Below are 16,937 nucleotides of genomic sequence, written 5' to 3'. Positions count from 1 at the left end.
TTTACAACTGGGTTTGAGTTCATTCAAATTATTGTGAGTGAAACTGCATAGATTTAAGGCCATGGTTGGGACTGAATACCATTTCAACAATGAATTGACCACAACTGACTTAGTTTTCCACAATTATTTACATGTTTGCTGAATCTTGAGGCTATTTTCCCAAAACCACAAACCCAAAATGCAAAGCTCTCTACAAATCTCTAGCAAAAGCAAACATTGCATTCAAAACTATTGCAAAAAAAAAAGTCAAATGACAGGTCATTTGAATACAGTTGAAGTCGGAAGTTTACATACACTTAGGGTAGTGTCATTAAACTTTTTTTTTTTTTTTTTTTCAACCTCCACAAATTTCTTGTTAACTATAGTTTTGGGAAGTCTGTTAGGACATCTACTTTGTGCATGACAGAAGTACTTTTTCCAACAATTGCTTAGACATATTATTTCACTTATCATTCACTGTCTCACAATTCTACATACACTAAATTGACTGCCTTTTTAAACAGCTTGGGAAATTCCAGAAAATGTCATGGCTTTAGAAGCTTCTGATAGACTAATTGACATTTGAGTCAACTGGCGGTGTACCTGTGGATGTATTTCAAGGCCTACCTTCAAACTCAGTGCCTCTGTGCTTGACATCATGGGAAAATCAAAAGAAATCAGCCAAGACCTCAGAAAAAAAATTGTACACAAGTCTGGTTCATCCTTGGGAGCAATTTCCAAATGCCTGACGGTACCACGTTCATCTGTACAAACAATAGTACGGAAGTATAAACTCCATTGGACCACGCAGCCGCCATACCGCTCAGGAAGGAGATGAACGTAGAGATGAACGTACTTTGGTGTGAAAAGTGCAAATCAATTCCAGAACAAAAGCAAAGGACCTTGTGAAGATGCTGGAGGAAACTGGTACAAAAGTATCTTTATCCACAGTAAAACGAGTCCTATATTGACATAACCTGAAAGCCATTATGTTTGGGGGAAAACGGGGGTGTCTTGCAAGCCGAAGAACACCATCACAACCGTGAAGCACGGGGGTGGCACCATGTTGTGGGGGTGCTTTGCTGCAGGAGGGACTGGTGCACTTCACAAAATAGATGGCATCATGAGGCAGGCAAATTATGTGGATATATTGAAGAAACATCTCAAGACATCAGTCAGGAAGTTAAAGCTTGGTCGCATGGGTCTTCCAAATGCACAATGACCCTAAGCATACTTCCAAAGTTATGGCAAAATGGCTTAAGGACAACAAAGACAAGGTATTGGAGTGGCCATCACATAGCCCTGACCTCAAGCCTATTTGTGGGAACTGAAAAAGCGTGTGCGAGCAAGGATGCCTACAAACCTGACTCAGTTACACCAGCTCTGTCAGGAGGAATGGGCCAAAATTCACCCAACTTATTGTGGGAAGCTTGTGGAAGGCTACCCAAAATGTTTGACCCAAGTTAAACAATGTAAAGGCAATGCTAACAAATACTACTTGAGTGTATGTAAACTTCTGACACACTGCGAATGTGATGAAAGAAATAAAAACTGAAATAATTATCTACTATTATTCTGACATTTCACATTCTTAAAATAAAGTGGTGATCTGACTGACCTAAGACAGGGAATTTTTTCTAGGATTAAATGTCAGGGATTTTGAAAAACTGAGTGGAAATGTATTTGGCTATGGTGTATGTAAACTTCTGACTTCAACTGAAGATCTGTCTACCAACCAACAACATACTGATGTGCTCCACACAAAACACTATGAATAGCCCATCAGTATGTTTATGCCTTTTCAGTGTTGCACTGTAGCCGGTTGAAAAAGATTGTTACTGAAATGTAGATAAAACAAAAGCAATACAGTGAGACACTTATTTCCAAAATGCAGTATTTTTGAACACTTGTGTTTTGTTTGTAACACTTTCCATACCCAACAGCGGAAAAACATTCAGTCAGAAAGGGTTTTCTGTACAAAAATAAATGAGTGGTTCATTCTTTCAAACTCGAAAGACAAAAACACTTGCAAAATGTAAGAAAAAAGACAGGCTGCCTCCAATTTTGGTCTGGCCACAGCACCTCATCTAGATCACTAGCGATGTTTTCCCTGGCTAAACAGCTGGGAAAGAATCTTCTGGAGTGACGGATCCAGCCGCCGAAAGCCCCCACATCAACTTCACCATATGCGTCCTCCATTGCCTCAGCAAAAAAATAAACGTCCACTCACTTTCAACTGTGTTTATTTTCAGCAAACTTCGTGTAAATATTTGTATGAACATAAGACTCAACAGCTTAGACAAACTGAACAAGTTCCACAGACATGTGACTAACATAAATGGAATCTCGTGTCCCTGAACAAAGGGGAGGGGGGGGTCAAAAGTAGCAGTCAGTATCTGGTGTGGACACCAGCTGCATTAAGTACTGCAATGCATCTCCTCATGGACTGCACCAGATTTGCCAGTTCTTGCTGTGAGATGTTACCCCACTCTTCCACTAAGGCACCTGCAAGTTCCCGGACATTTCTGGGGGGAATGGCCCTAGTCCTCACCCTCTGATCCAACAGGTCCGGGCTGTTGGATCGAGATCCGGGCTCTTCGCTGGCCATGGCAGAACACAAAAATTTCTGTCTTGCAGGAAATCGTGCACAGAACGAGCAGTATGGCTGGTGGCATTGTCATGCTGGAGGGTCATGTCAGGATGAGCCTGCAGGAAGGGTACTGCATGAGGGAGAAGGATGTCATCCCTGTAACGCACAGTATTGAGATTGCATGCAATGACAACAAGCTCAGTCCGACGATGCTGTGACACACCGCCCCCAGACCATGACGGACCCTCCACCTCCAAATCAATCCCGCTCCAGAGTACAGGCCTCAGTGTAACGCTCATTCCTTCGACGATAAGCGCGGATCAGACCATCACCCCTGGTGAGACAAAACCGCAACTTGTCTGTGAAGAGCACTTTTTGCCAATCCTGTCTGGTCCAGCGACGGTGGGTTTGTGCCCATAGCCGACGTTGTTGCCGGTGATGTCTGGTGAGGACCTGCCTTACAACAGGCCTACAAGCCCTCAGTCCAGCCTCTCTCAGCCTATTGCAGACAGCCTGTGCACTGATGGAGGGATTGTGTGATCCTGGTGTAACTCAGGCAGTTGTTGTTGCCATCCTGTACCTGTCCCGCAGGTGTGATGTGCGGATGTACCAATTCTGTGCAGGGTTTGTTACACGTGGTCTGCCATTGCGAGGATGATCAGCTGTCCGTCCTGTCTCCCTGTAGGGCTGTCTTAGGCGTCTCACAGTACGGACATTGCAATCTATTGCCCAGGCCACATCTGCAGTCCTCATGCCTCCTTGAAGCATGCCTAAGGCACGTTCACGCAAATGAGCAGGGACCCTGGGCATCTTTCTTTTGGTGTTTTTCAGAGTCCTTAGGCCTCTTTAGTGTCCTACATTTTCATAACTGTGACCTTAGCTTACAGATGGTAGGCAACTGTTATTGTCTTAACGACCGTTCCACAGGTGCATGTTCATCAATTGTTTATGGTTCATTGAACAAGGATGGGAAACGGTGTTTAAACACTTTACAATGAAGATCTGTGAAGTTATTATAATTACCTTTGAAAGACAGTGTCCTGAAAAAGGGACGTTTCTTTCTTTGCTGAGTTTATTTACTTGCACATATTCATAGCACTGTTCTTTAGCGCTCTCTGAGTTTCGCTCAAATGGCTCCCTGAAGACCTGTTTCATCCAGATTCGGTTGCGCTGTAATACACGGTCCAATGTAGACAAGCCCACATGGTGAATGTTATTGAATATTGTGTTGTCTGCAATTATGTGGTTCAAGATTTTTCCTAGTCTAATGGTATTGTTTGCCACCACCATGTTTACAATAGCGGTCTCCTGTGTTTGTGTGAACAGCCGGTGTCTTCAACCATGGTCTGGCCGTCTCTCAGTTCTGCAGAAGATCCATAAAAATGATATTATTGGCTACAGTAAGCTAAAATAATCTATTTTCTTTCAATATGAAATGACATTACTGTAACATTGGCCAACAATCACTGAGTAACGTAGGCCTACTGATATATCGGACTGCAGTATACATACAGAGCATAGTGTAGATGGTAGCCAACTTACCGGTTGTCATTTCTGAATGTATGGATGATAGATGCAACCATGTAGCAGCTCAGGTTGGCCTGAACTCTCTGCCCAGCCTCCCTCATACTCAATTCACGGTTATTTATTTTATTTATTATTTTACCAGGTAAGTTGACTGAGAACACATTCTCAGCAATGACCTGGGGAATAGTTACAGGGGAGAGGAGGGGGATGAATGAGCCAATTGTAAACTGGGGATTATTAGGTGACCGTGATGGTCAGATTGGGAATTTAGCCAGGACACTGGGGTTAACACCCCTACTCTTACGATAAGTGCCATGGGATCTTTAATGACATCAGTCAGGACACCCATTTAACATCCCATCCAAAAGACAGCACCCTACACAGGGCAGTGTCACTGGCCTGAGGCATTGGGATATTTTTTAGACCAGAGGAAATAGTGCCTCCTACTGGCCCTTCAACACTACTTCCAGCAGCATCTGGTCTCCCATCCAAGGACAGACCAGGACCAACCCTGCTCAGCTTCAGAAGCAAGCCAGCAGTGGTATGCAGGGTGGTATGCTGCTGTCTAATACAGTTGAGCACATGTTCAACCAATGTGGCCCTGATCTCATCTGAGACAACTGTCCTTCCTCATACTCATTCTCCTCTTACTCTCACTCCTTCACCTCTAGCTCTTGCTTCACCACTGACTTCCATTTTCCTCCAAAACAGGAGAGCTCATCTGTGGCCTTTTTATAGTGCTAAAGCTCTGATTTCTAAGTGAACAATTCAGCAACTAGTGTTTATACATGTGAGGAGTGGGTGTTGCCAATTGGTGTATAGAGCTTGGCATTAAAAATTACAAATATTTCTCATAAGAAACTAGCTCCCTGGTACACAGAAAATACCCGAGCTCTGAAGCAAGCTTCCAGAAAATTGGAACGGAAATGGCGCCACACCAAACTGGAAGTCTTCCGACTAGCTTGGAAAGACAGTACCGTGCAGTACCGAAGAGCCCTTACTGCTGCTCGATCATCCTATTTTTCTAACTTAATTGAGGAAAATAAGAACAATCCGAAATTCCTTTTTGATACTGTCGCAAAGCTAACTAAAAAGCAGCATTCCCCAAGAGAGGATGACTTTCACTTCAGCAGTGATAAATTCATGAACTTCTTTGAGGAAAAGATTATGATTATTAGAAAGCAAATAACGGACTCCTCTTTAAATCTGCGTATTCCTTCAAAGCTCAGTTCTCCTGAGTCTACACAACTCTGCCAAGACCTAGGATCAAGAGAGACGCTCAAGTGTTTTAAGTACTATATCTCTTGACACAATGATGAAAATAATCATGGCCTCTAAACCTTCAAGCTGCATACTGGACCCTATTCCAACTAAACTACTGAAAGAGCTGCTTCCTGTGCTTGGCCCTCCTATGTTGAACATAATAAACGGCTCTCTATCCACCGGATGTGTACCAAACTCACTAAAAGTGGCAGTAATAAAGCCTCTCTTGAAAAAGCCAAACCTTGACCCAGAAAATATAAAAACTATCGGCCTATATCGAATCTTCCATTCCTCTCAAAAATTTTAGAAAAGGCTGTTGCGCAGCAACTCACTGCCTTCCTGAAGACAAACAATGTATACGAAATGCTTCAGTCTGGTTTTAGACCCCATCATAGCACTGAGACGGCACTTGTGAAGGTGGTAAATTACATTTTAATGGCATCAGACCGAGGCTCTGCATCTGTCCTCGTGCTCCTAGACCTTAGTGCTGCTGTTAAGTTGGTGGTTGAAGATATCCCTCTAGTGGTGTGGGGGCTGTGCTTTGGCAAAGTGGGTGGGGTTATATCCTTCCTGTTTGGCCCTGTCCGGGGGTGTCCTCGGATGGGGCCACATTCTCTCCTGACCCCTCCTGTCTCAGCCTCCAGTATTTATGCTGCAGTAGTTTGTGTCAGGGGGCTAGGGTCAGTTTGTTATATCTGGAGTACTTCTCCTTTCCTATTCGGTGTCCTGTGTGAATCTTAGTGTGCGTTCTCTAATTCTCTCCTTCTCTCTTTCTTTCTCTCTCTCGGAGGACCTGAGCCCTAGGACCATGCCCCAGGACTACCTGACATGATGACTCCTTGCTGTCCCCAGTCCACCTGGCCGTGCTGCTGCTCCAGTTTCAACTGTTCTGCCTTATTATTATTCGACCATGCTGGTCATTTATGAACATTTGAACATCTTGGCCATGTTCTGTTATAATCTCCACCCGGCACAGCCAGAAGAGGACTGGCCACCCCACATAGCCTGGTTCCTCTCTAGGTTTCTTCCTAGGTTTTGGCCTTTCTATTGAGTTTTTCCTAACAACTGTGCTTCTACACCTGCATTGCTTGCTGTTTGGGGTTTTAGGCTGGGTTTCTGTACAGCACTTTGAGATATCAGCTGATGTACGAAGGGCTATATAAATAAATTTGATTTGATTTGATGATTGTGATTGGCGATGCATTCGAAAGGGACTAAAGACATTTTTATTTTGAATGTTGTGCCTAATGTAGAGAACTGTGTGTAGTGTTTCGCAAAAAGTGTGATGTAGAATTGAAAACTGAGTGTAAAGCAGGAATTGTGCTTGCAATTTTGCAGACTTGGTTTAGGGATTTGGTACATGAGTTTCAGGTTTCGGTGATTGCGTTTCAAGTTCCAATTTTAGTATGTAAACAATTGGGAAAAACTGTAATATTTGCATGGAACACATTGAATCCCATTCATTGACCGCATATTGGGATTTTAAAATCAGACACCAATTCAACTTTCTATTTACAAAGACAATAAAATGCCTGCCTGAATGTTACAATCCCAAGCTATCACAACAGACTTGACACGCATATTAAATTAAAATAACGTTTAATTAAAGTTAAATCACAGCATCTGTAAATCACTATACACAGGTTAGTGGAAAAGCATGTATAATTTCCTGTTAAGGCCGTACAGTATAGCCTATGTACACTCTTGCGTTAGGAACAAAAATATACATATAGTAGATAGACATAGAATACACCTATTATCAACACAGTGCACTCTTGCCTCCATGTGACTAGGTCATCTTATGCACTGAGCTTCTTCAGAAGGTCAAGGGCTTCTTTATGGACCTATGAAGAACAGGAAATAAACAAATTAGCTCCTATACAATCAGAGTATACTGTGATAATGGTGCGTTCACGTGCTGTGGGAGTTATCTGAAGTTCTGAGTTCCGACTGGGAAATTTTAATTCACACCCTCAAAGTTGTTGTGGGAAACTCAGAACATGTTGTGATATTTCACCACTGATCTTTCAATCAAAAGATGACAACAAATCAGTTTGGCTTGATTATTAGCAAACTTAGCTTATCTATCTAGCTAAAATGTTATTTGTTGAATCATTTTTCCGACTTGAATATAATGTCAGACTTGCGACTTTTTTATTGGGAAGATTACCACTTCCGGCGAGCATGTAAATGTCCAATTAAAATACAGGTAACAGTTATAGGGCCGGTTTCTGGACACAGGTTAAGCATAGTCCTGGACTAAAACACCCTTTCAATGGAGAATCTCCTGGACCAGGTTAAATATGTGTCCAGGAAACCGGCCCACACAGTATTGCATTTTACCTCCTTGTCTTCCTCTGTGTGAGGGGGGTAGTCCCGTGCCTTTCTCAGCCAGAGCACAGCATTCCCCTGGTCCTTCAATGACATGTAGGACTTCCCCAGCATAAGTAGATTCTTACTGTAGAAGTTTGGGTCCACTATGGAAAGATAATCACATCCGTCATCATGAAGTGCTTTGAGAGACTAGTCAAGGACCATATCACCTCCACCCTACCTGACACCCTAGACCCACTCCAATTTGCTTACCGCCCAAATAGGTCCACAGACGATGCAATCTCAACCACACTGCACACTGCCCTAACCCATCTGGACAAGAGGAATACCTATGTGAGAATGCTGTTCATCGACTACAGCTCGGCATTCAACACCATAGTACCCTCCAAGCTCGTCATCAAGCTCGAGACCCTGGGTCTCGACCCCGCCCTGTGCAACTGGGTACTGGACTTCCTGACGGGCCGCCCCCAGGTGGTGAGGGTAGGCAACAACATCTCCTCCCCGCTGATCCTCAACACTGGGGCCCCACAAGGGTGCGTTCTGAGCCCTCTCCTGTACTCCCTGTTCACCCACGACTGCGTGGCCACGCACGCCTCCAACTCAATCATCAAGTTTGCGGACGACACAACAGTGGTAGGCTTGATTACCAACAACGACGAGACGGCCTACAGGGAGGAGGTGAGGGCCCTCGGAGTGTGGTGTCAGGAAAATAACCTCACACTCAACGTCAACAAAACTAAGGAGATGATTGTGGACTTCAGGAAACAGCAGAGAGAACACCCCCATCCACATCGATGGAACAGTAGTGGAGAAGGTAGCAAGTTTTAAGTTCCTCGGCATACACATCACAGACAAACTGAATTGGTCCACTCACACAGACAGCATCGTGAGGAAGGCGCAGCAGCGCCTCTTCAACCTCAGGACGCTGAAGAAATTCGGCTTGTCACCAAAAGCACTCACAAACTTCTACAGATGCACAATCGAGAGCATCCTGGCGGGCTGTATCACCGCCTGGTATGGCAACTGCACCGCCCTCAACCATAAGGCTCTCCAGAGGGTAGTGAGGTCTGCACAACGCATCACCGGGGGCAAACTACCTGCCCTCCAGGACACCTACACCACCCGATGCTACAGGAAGGCCATAAAGATCATCAAGGACATCAACCACCCGAGCCACTGCCTGTTCACCCCGCTGTCATCCAGAAGGCGAGGTCAGTACAGGTGCATCAAAGCTGGGACCGAGAGACTGAAAAACAGCTTCTATCTCAAGGCCATCAGACTGTTAAACAGCCACCACTAACATTGAGTGGCTACTGCCAACACACTGTCAATGACTGTCAATGACACTGACTCTACTCCAGCCACTTTAATAATGGGAATTGATGGGAAATGATGTAAATATATCACTAGCCACTTTAAACAATGCTACCTTATATAATGTTACTTACCCTACATTATTCATCTCATATGCATACGTAGATACTGTACTCTATATCATCGACTGCATCCTTATGTAATACATGTATCACTAGCCACTTTAACTATGCCACTTGGTTTACATACTCATCTCATATGTATATACTGTACTCGATATCATCTACTGTATCTTGCCTATGCTGCTCTGTACCATCACTCATTCATATATCCTTATGTACATATTCTTTATCCCCTTACACTGTGTATAAGACAGTAGTTTTTTGGAATTGTTAGTTAGATTACTTGTTCGTTATTACTGCATTGTCGGAACTAGAAGCACAAGCATTTCGCTACACTCGCATTAACATCTGCTAACCATGTGTATGTGACAAATAAAATTTGATTTGATGATCAAATGAGAGATAAACGTTGACTTGTATTGCATAAAATTTGGCTTTAGAAACACAGACGGAACAATGAGACAGATATTTAATAGAATGTATAAGTGTGAAGCATCCGGTTGGCGTTTCCACTCACTATCAAATATGGTGATGAGAGGAAGCCCAGTGGCCGGCAGTGGGAAAAGCGAGAGAGATTTTTGCAGATATTATGCTAATTTTCTCATCAATTAAAGATTTGATTTCAATACAGTTTTCTGTTCCCAAAACTAAAATCTCTTACGAACAGAGTGGAATAAGTTTGTTAGATTTTACCCTTTGACAAAGTTTTAAAAATTGCTTGATTAGAAGGAGTTCAAGGGTAAATTGGGTGATGGCACGTCAGTGTAGGCGTTCCCTAACGGAAATATGCAAATACATGCTAGAACGTGCCAATAGGATCTAGCTAGCTCATGCTTTGCTCTGCCCCCCCCTCCTTGCTTGTTCTGCCCACTATGACTCATTTGTTCCTATTGGAAACGACAGGCTGTGGTTAATCTTTACATTGTATTGTGTTAAAATTTAGCATTTAGAACAACAAACCTTCTTCAGCTTTCAGGAAGAACGCCAAAGCCTGAGGTGAAACAAAAATTATAGTCAAACATGATGCCTTACATTTTTCAATGATCTTGTATTGTTCATATACAAAGAACTGTGGGTAAAAAATAAGTATGACATCACGTATCTGTCCCAAATTGCCCCCTATCACCTATATAGTGCACTTATTTTGACTAGTACCCATAGGTCCTGGTCAAAAGTAGTGCATACAGTGAGCTCCAAAGGTATTGGAACAGTCCAATGTTCCATCTACAGCGCAGCTCACCTCAGACTGCCGCACAGAAGAAATATGAGCCAGCACAGAGAAGCTCGAGATTGAATTTCACTCAACTTTCTCAACGTTTCACTACTGTGGCAATAGTGATCGAATCAACACAATATTAGCCACTTTCAATATAATATACCGAAACAACTATTCAGGATTTATTATGCAAAACGAACTATGCAAGAGATTTTACTGTAAGCAGAGCGCATTGGAGTAGGATTCTATTGCATTGACAGGCACGACCTGCTGCATAACCAATCAGAGTTGCAGTAGGCCTATATGTAAATAGCCATTGCCATATATGGATCTGTGCCATTCGTCGTGTGTGGAAGCGCTTGTTTTGAGATCAAAGTGAGAACTGCATATTCTTAGCTAGTTAGTGAGTTATTAGACCAGTTCTAGTCAACAATGGGGGAGTTGTTGCTGCCAACAAGAGCATAAAATGTGTGCATTTCTAGCCATCTTTCAAAAGCGACTCAGAAAAGCGAGTCGGGCTTTTCTATGTCTGAAAGTGTTGTATTTTGAGACGTCTTGAATAAACTAAGTAGCCAATAGGCAGAGCGTAACATCATTTGTTTGATTCTCTGTAATAATGGTATGAGAATAATAAAGAATTTTATTTTGTAAAGTGGTTTCTTGCATCAAATACAACATTTCAGCCAACTCGTCTGAAGGACAAGTGAATAAACAGGTTAATGCATCTTTTTTTTCTTCTTCAGAAGTCTGATAGGATGTAGGCATTGAACACTACACATTGGCTGCTTCTGTAGGCTGAATGATAAAACAGTTATTTCCATGTCAAAATGTTATGGGATGTGTTTTTCTCCATTGTTTTTGATGGTAGGCAACTGCTAGGCCTACATTATGATCAAATAGCCACAGTAGCCTACTTGGCCACTGTTAAAACAAACTTAAAGTGGGTACAGCCTCAGTGTTCACAGTAAACCCGCTCTGAAAGTCACACAGAATTGTCATACTGCTCAAGTTTGCACTCATTGACAGTGACACATTTTCAGCAATGACGTGTCACTGTGCCAATACTTTTGGAGCTCACTGTATATAGGGGATAGGGTGCCATTTAGGATGTAACACACCTCTTCGTATGTAGCAGTGGGAGGAGAGGCGAAGATCATGGCTGCCACTTTACGTTGATACCACGCCAACTCAGCGAAGGCAAAACACCTAAATGAGAAAACAGGCTGTGTCAATAACCCATCATTTTGAGATTGTTTTAGACAGGAAACGTGTAATTAAAGATTGGGAGACTGACATCGAGAGGGGTACTGAAGGTACAGCACAGACAGTTGACCAAGCTGGGCCTCGAACCCCTGAAAACCTTGTTGCCATGTGTGGTCTGGAATCGGGAGCTTAGACCACTACCCCAGACTCCGGCAAAACAGGCTGTGTATCTTTAGACACGGAACAAAAACTTGCCTAAGAAGTAACAGTTCTATTTTATATACACTATCGTTCAAAAGTTTGAGGTCACTTAGAAATGTCTGTTTTTGAAAGAATTTTTTTTTAGTCCATTAAAATAACATAAAATTGATCAGAAATACAGTGTAGACATTGTTAATGTTATAGCTGAAAACAGATTTTTTTAAATGGAATATCTACATAGGTGTACAGAGGCCCATTATCAGCAACCATCACTCCTGTGTTCCAATGGCACGTTGTGTTAGCTAATTTTATCATTTTAAAAGGCTAATTGATCATTAGAAAAACTTTTTGCAATTATGTTAACACAGCTGGAAACACCAGCCTCAATCTCAACAGTGAAGAGGTGACTACGGGATGCTGGCCATCTAGGCAGAGTTGCAAAGAAAAAGCCATATCTCAGACTGGCCAATAAAAATAAAAGATTAAGATGGGCAAAAGAACATAGACACTGGACAGAGGACTCTGCGTAGAAGGCCAGCATCCCGGAGTCGCCACTTCCCTGTTGAGGTTGAGACTTGTGTTTTGCGGGTACTATTTAATGAAGCTGTCATTTGAGGACTTGTGAGGTGTCTGTTTCTCAAACTAGACACTCTAATGTATTTGTCCTCTTGCTCAGTTTGGCACCGGGGCCTCCCACTCCTCTTTCTATTATGGTTAGGGCCAGTTTGCGCTGTTCTGTGAAGGAAGTAGTACACAGCGTTGTACGAGATCTTCAGTTTCTTGGCAATTTCTCGCATGGAATAGCCTTCATTTCTCAGAACAAGACTAGACTGACGAGTTTTAGAAGAAAGGTCTTTGTTTCCGGCCATTTTGAGCCTGTAATCGAACCCACAAATGCTGATGCTCTAGATACTCAACTAGTCTAAAGGAGGACAGTTTTATTGCTTATTTAAATCAGTACAACAGTTTCCTGCTGTGCTAATATAATTGTAAAAGGGTTTTCTAATGATGAACTAGCCTTTTAAAATCATAAACTTGGATTAGCTGACACAACGTGCCACTGTAACACAGGAGTGATGGTTGCTGATAAAGGGCCTCTGTACACCTATGTAGATATTCCATTAACAAAAAATCTGCAGTTTCCAGCTACAATAGTCAATTACAACATTAACAATGTCTACACTGTATTTCTGATCAATTTTATGTTATTTTAATGTACAAAAAATGTGCTTTTCTTTCAAAAACAAGGACATTTCTAAGTGACCCCAAACTTTTGATCGGTAGTGTACATCATTTCCATAATAAATAACCTACACTGAGTATACTAAACATTAGGAACTCTTTCCTAATATAGATCCCCTTTTGCCCTCATACCAACTTCAATTCATTGGGGCATTTACTCTACAAGGTGTCAAAAGTGTTCCACAGGGATGCTGGCCAATGCTGACTCCAATGCTTCCCACAGTTGTCAAGTTGGCTGGATCATTCTTGATACACACGGGAAACTGTTGAGCGTGAACCCAATTCTTGACACAAACCGGCACTTACTACCATAACCGTTCAAAGGCACTTACATTCTTTGTCTTGCCCATTCACCCTCTGAATGGCACACACACACAATCCATGTCTCAAGGCTTAAAAATCCTTCTTTAACCTGTCTCCTCCTCCTCATCTACACGGAATGAAGTGGATTTAACAAGTGACATCAGTAAGGGATCATAGCTTTCACCTGGATTCACCTGGTCAGTCTGTCATGGAAAGTGTATAACTCACCAATAACCCAAGATATGGATAGATGTGGCATCTTTAGGATTTAGCTCGATAGCCCTCTATGGAAGATACATTTTGTATTAGAATGCTGACGATATTTAAATGAATAATCATATGATATGACATACTGTAAATTATTTTAAAAAACACTTACCTGTAAATGTTCTTTAATGATGTAAGAATTTCCTATTTTTACTTTGACCCCCTCGTAATCGCCTATGTCACTGAGGCACACTGCATACCACTAACCAAGAGAGAGAAGAGGGATATAGAAATTAGAATACCCACATAAATACTGCAGGGGCCGACCAGGATGCCTAAACCATGACCAAGATCGTCATCCATATTCTCACATATTTTTGCTTATGATTTGCATTAGCATTAATATGATTAGCCTACTTAATTGCTTGTGCAACTTAAATGGTCCGAAGTATTTTATAGATCTCCAATTGTATTCCATTATCAGAGGATTCTAGGTCTCAAAAACAGAGAATCCTACCTTGCACTTGGTTAACTGCTGAATTTTCCTCTTTGTGCCAGGAAACATGACAAAGTAGCAAATGTTTCACTGTTCAATTGAAAGTTGTATCAGTTTCCTATGAACCAACATCTGTACTGATGCATGTATACATAATTCAGAATAATATATAATCTTGAGACACGGAAGAATAATTAAGATTTTTTGCCAGCAGCCCATGAAGACATTTAGCCATGATCTTTTCACTGTGCTATTGGCCTTGGCTTTTTTAGCCTCTGTGCTATTAGGGATTGAATTGTCAATTATCCTTTCACCAAAGCTCTATTATAATGTTTACCTCAACCGGACTTGTAGCAACTTGTCCACTTGGTCGATAGCAGCAAACCAGGCGTTAACAGATTAATCTTATTACAGTAGCCCCAACATTATGCAGGCAAATGAACCTGATCAAAACCATGATTTAGCTTAGTTTCACAGCAGTAATAGTGTAGTAGGTTCTCTTCAGAGATTCAATGAGAAGAAACCATAGGCTTTATTACTTTGTGTGCTGCGAAGCAGGCCTCATTTTTCTCCAGGGCCTTCTTGGCGAATTCAAACGCCTCAAAGGTCAGCCTCTTCTTCTCGTCAGCAGCAATGTGAGCGAGGAGGGAGAGGTCACGAGATGCCCGCGCCAGCCTCCACAGGAACTCCGCATCATCACTGGACACACAAATATTTTATTTTCCAAAAATGTCATTGCTGAATGGTCAGTAGAATATAGTGGGACAGAAAGAGAAAGAACATTTTAACAGTATTTGGAGGGCATTCAGTGTTGTTTTAAGGCTTAAGTCATCTGACCTCGATTGCTGAGTTCCTGAACGGTACTGTAGCTTTGTCACGGATTTTTACTCGTTAGTACAAAGACCTCAAACTGATGCCTAAACAGTGAGACAACCTGTCTTGCAAAATCATTCTGGATCCCAGCCAAACCCAATCAATACATACTACCAATCTGTTTTTGCAATGGTCACTGTCTGTCTGTCTGTCTGTCTTATACACATTCAATGGACAACACATGCCGTAACATGTTTATGAAATACAGTAGGTCTACCTGTCCTTATACTGTAGCAGAAGCTGGTAGAGTTTCTCTGTCTCCCCACAGCTGTACAGGTAGTCTGCTTGTTCCACAGCCTCTTCAGCTAGAATACAAAATAGAGATTGCAAAATAGAGGTGCCATTAGATAGAGAATTTGGATAGGAAAAAGCCCCAAATCATACATTTGCATGTTTAATCAGGAATTTTTCTATCTGATTCAATAGCTGTATCCCTTTCAAATTATTTTGATATTACATATAATTAAAACCATTCTGAATTACTAATTTCCAGGTGGTGTGTACCTTTTTCCAGAGCATGGACCACAGTTGCACTCTGCACCGTCCTGTAGGCTTCCACGCCTAGATAAGATAGTACTGGTAAGGTGAGCAAGAATGCAGTTCTTCCACCCTGCACCAGAGAACGGAACAGACAGAGGTAGTTTAGTTGAAGACATAAAACACTTGTCAATGTCAGTCACAGCCTGATCAAACCAGATATGACTAAAGACTGCTTCACAAGACGTTATATGCTCAGTAGATAGACCAAACCTATATCAAAAATTCCACCACAGTTACCTCTCTGGCTAGTCTATATTAGACCCCCTGCCTGCCCCCCCTTTCACTACTCGTGAGGAATCCACATTATGTTTTTCATACAAGCTCAGGTCCCTCTGACAGAAAGTTGCCCTACCGAAAGTACCCGAGTCACAACAAATGCAGAGGGACAATTCTGAGGGAGAATTCCAATTGCATACTCCTCGCGTCCTTGCCTCCTTCTCAAAACCCATTGGAGAAGGTTAGAGGTGCAGGACCTCTGGCTTTCTCATCCAATGAGTTTTGAGAAGGAGGTGAGGAGAGAGGACACGGGGATGATATTAACTGAGATTCTCCCCTAATCAAGGCAGTAGGCCTCTTGGCCTATTTATTCAAGACACACTGTTGTTGTTTGTCTTGGAACCTGTCCAGGCTTTGCAGGGGAGAAAATGTATTGTATTCAAGTAATATCAAATGAACACAACAATAATAATGACGATAACAAAATATCAATATTGTCAAATGTAATTTATATTGTCATGTTCATTCTGTATCATGTGCATCCTATTGTACTTTCAATAGTGATACTGAACAAATGTTAAACAATGTGCAGAGACAATCACATCACATAAGAATACCCTACCTACTGTACTGTGTAGCCCTACTGACCTTTCACCTACATCCATTCAGATCAGGATAGTGTATCTAGTTACTGTATGTTTTACATAGATACTTTCAACAAATACCACTCTGGTTCTATTCTACCAGGCGCATGTAACACTTTCACACCAGCAATAGGAGAAACTGGGCGGATGAAGTAAATGGAGGTTTATTTACGTTAATAGTTGAGGTATTGCTCCTGAAAATAGTCAAGTATTGTCGATGATATCCTCTGATCTTGACGGCTTTACAAGCAGGTGCCGATAGCACAGTCCGGGCAGCAAATCGCATGAAAGTTGCTCCTGCCATCCCTCTCCCTAATCAAGTCAAGAGCTGAATGATCACTTCTAAGTCTGAGCCGAACAGCTTGGACTTTGAAAGGTAGAATACGATACAAACGCGGGTCATTCAAGATCGCAATTAGCGAAAACGTTGAGAAACAACACGAACTTCAAATCAGGTTGTTGTAAAGATTGGTCGGGCATTTTTACAGTTTAACTTGTATTACCCACAGTATTTTTTCTGGTATCAACTGTTCAACTTCGAAACTTTTGCATTGGTGGGTATGCTTTGTGGTTAGAGCGTTGGACTAGTAACCATAAGGTTGCCAGTTCGAATCCCAAGCTGACAAGGTAGAAATCTGTCGTTCTGCCCCTGAACAAGGCAGTTCCG

General features: G+C 42.2%; 1 protein-coding gene across 1 annotated transcript; it reads right to left on the bottom strand.

Annotated features, from left to right (window-relative positions):
- Positions 1-6,941: 6,941 nt before the first annotated feature.
- rmdn1 (regulator of microtubule dynamics 1) lies at positions 6,942-16,893 on the bottom strand. The gene is made up of 10 exons (XM_024374694.2): positions 16,443-16,893; positions 15,375-15,480; positions 15,088-15,175; positions 14,537-14,696; positions 13,674-13,763; positions 13,523-13,578; positions 11,464-11,551; positions 10,090-10,120; positions 7,703-7,836; positions 6,942-7,203 (listed from the first exon to the last, which is right to left on the bottom strand). Exons 1-10 carry the CDS (start codon positions 16,572-16,574, stop codon positions 7,159-7,161), a joined length of 930 nt encoding a protein of 309 aa, XP_024230462.1. The 5' UTR covers positions 16,575-16,893; the 3' UTR covers positions 6,942-7,158.
- Between the last annotated feature and the right edge of the window lie 44 nt (positions 16,894-16,937).

This window comes from Oncorhynchus tshawytscha, linkage group LG16 (genome assembly GCF_018296145.1).
Source record: "Oncorhynchus tshawytscha isolate Ot180627B linkage group LG16, Otsh_v2.0, whole genome shotgun sequence".
NCBI classification, from domain to species: Eukaryota; Metazoa; Chordata; class Actinopteri; order Salmoniformes; family Salmonidae; genus Oncorhynchus; species Oncorhynchus tshawytscha.
Note: the sequence above shows the minus strand (reverse complement) of the source record. Positions and strands in the feature narration are given on the sequence as shown.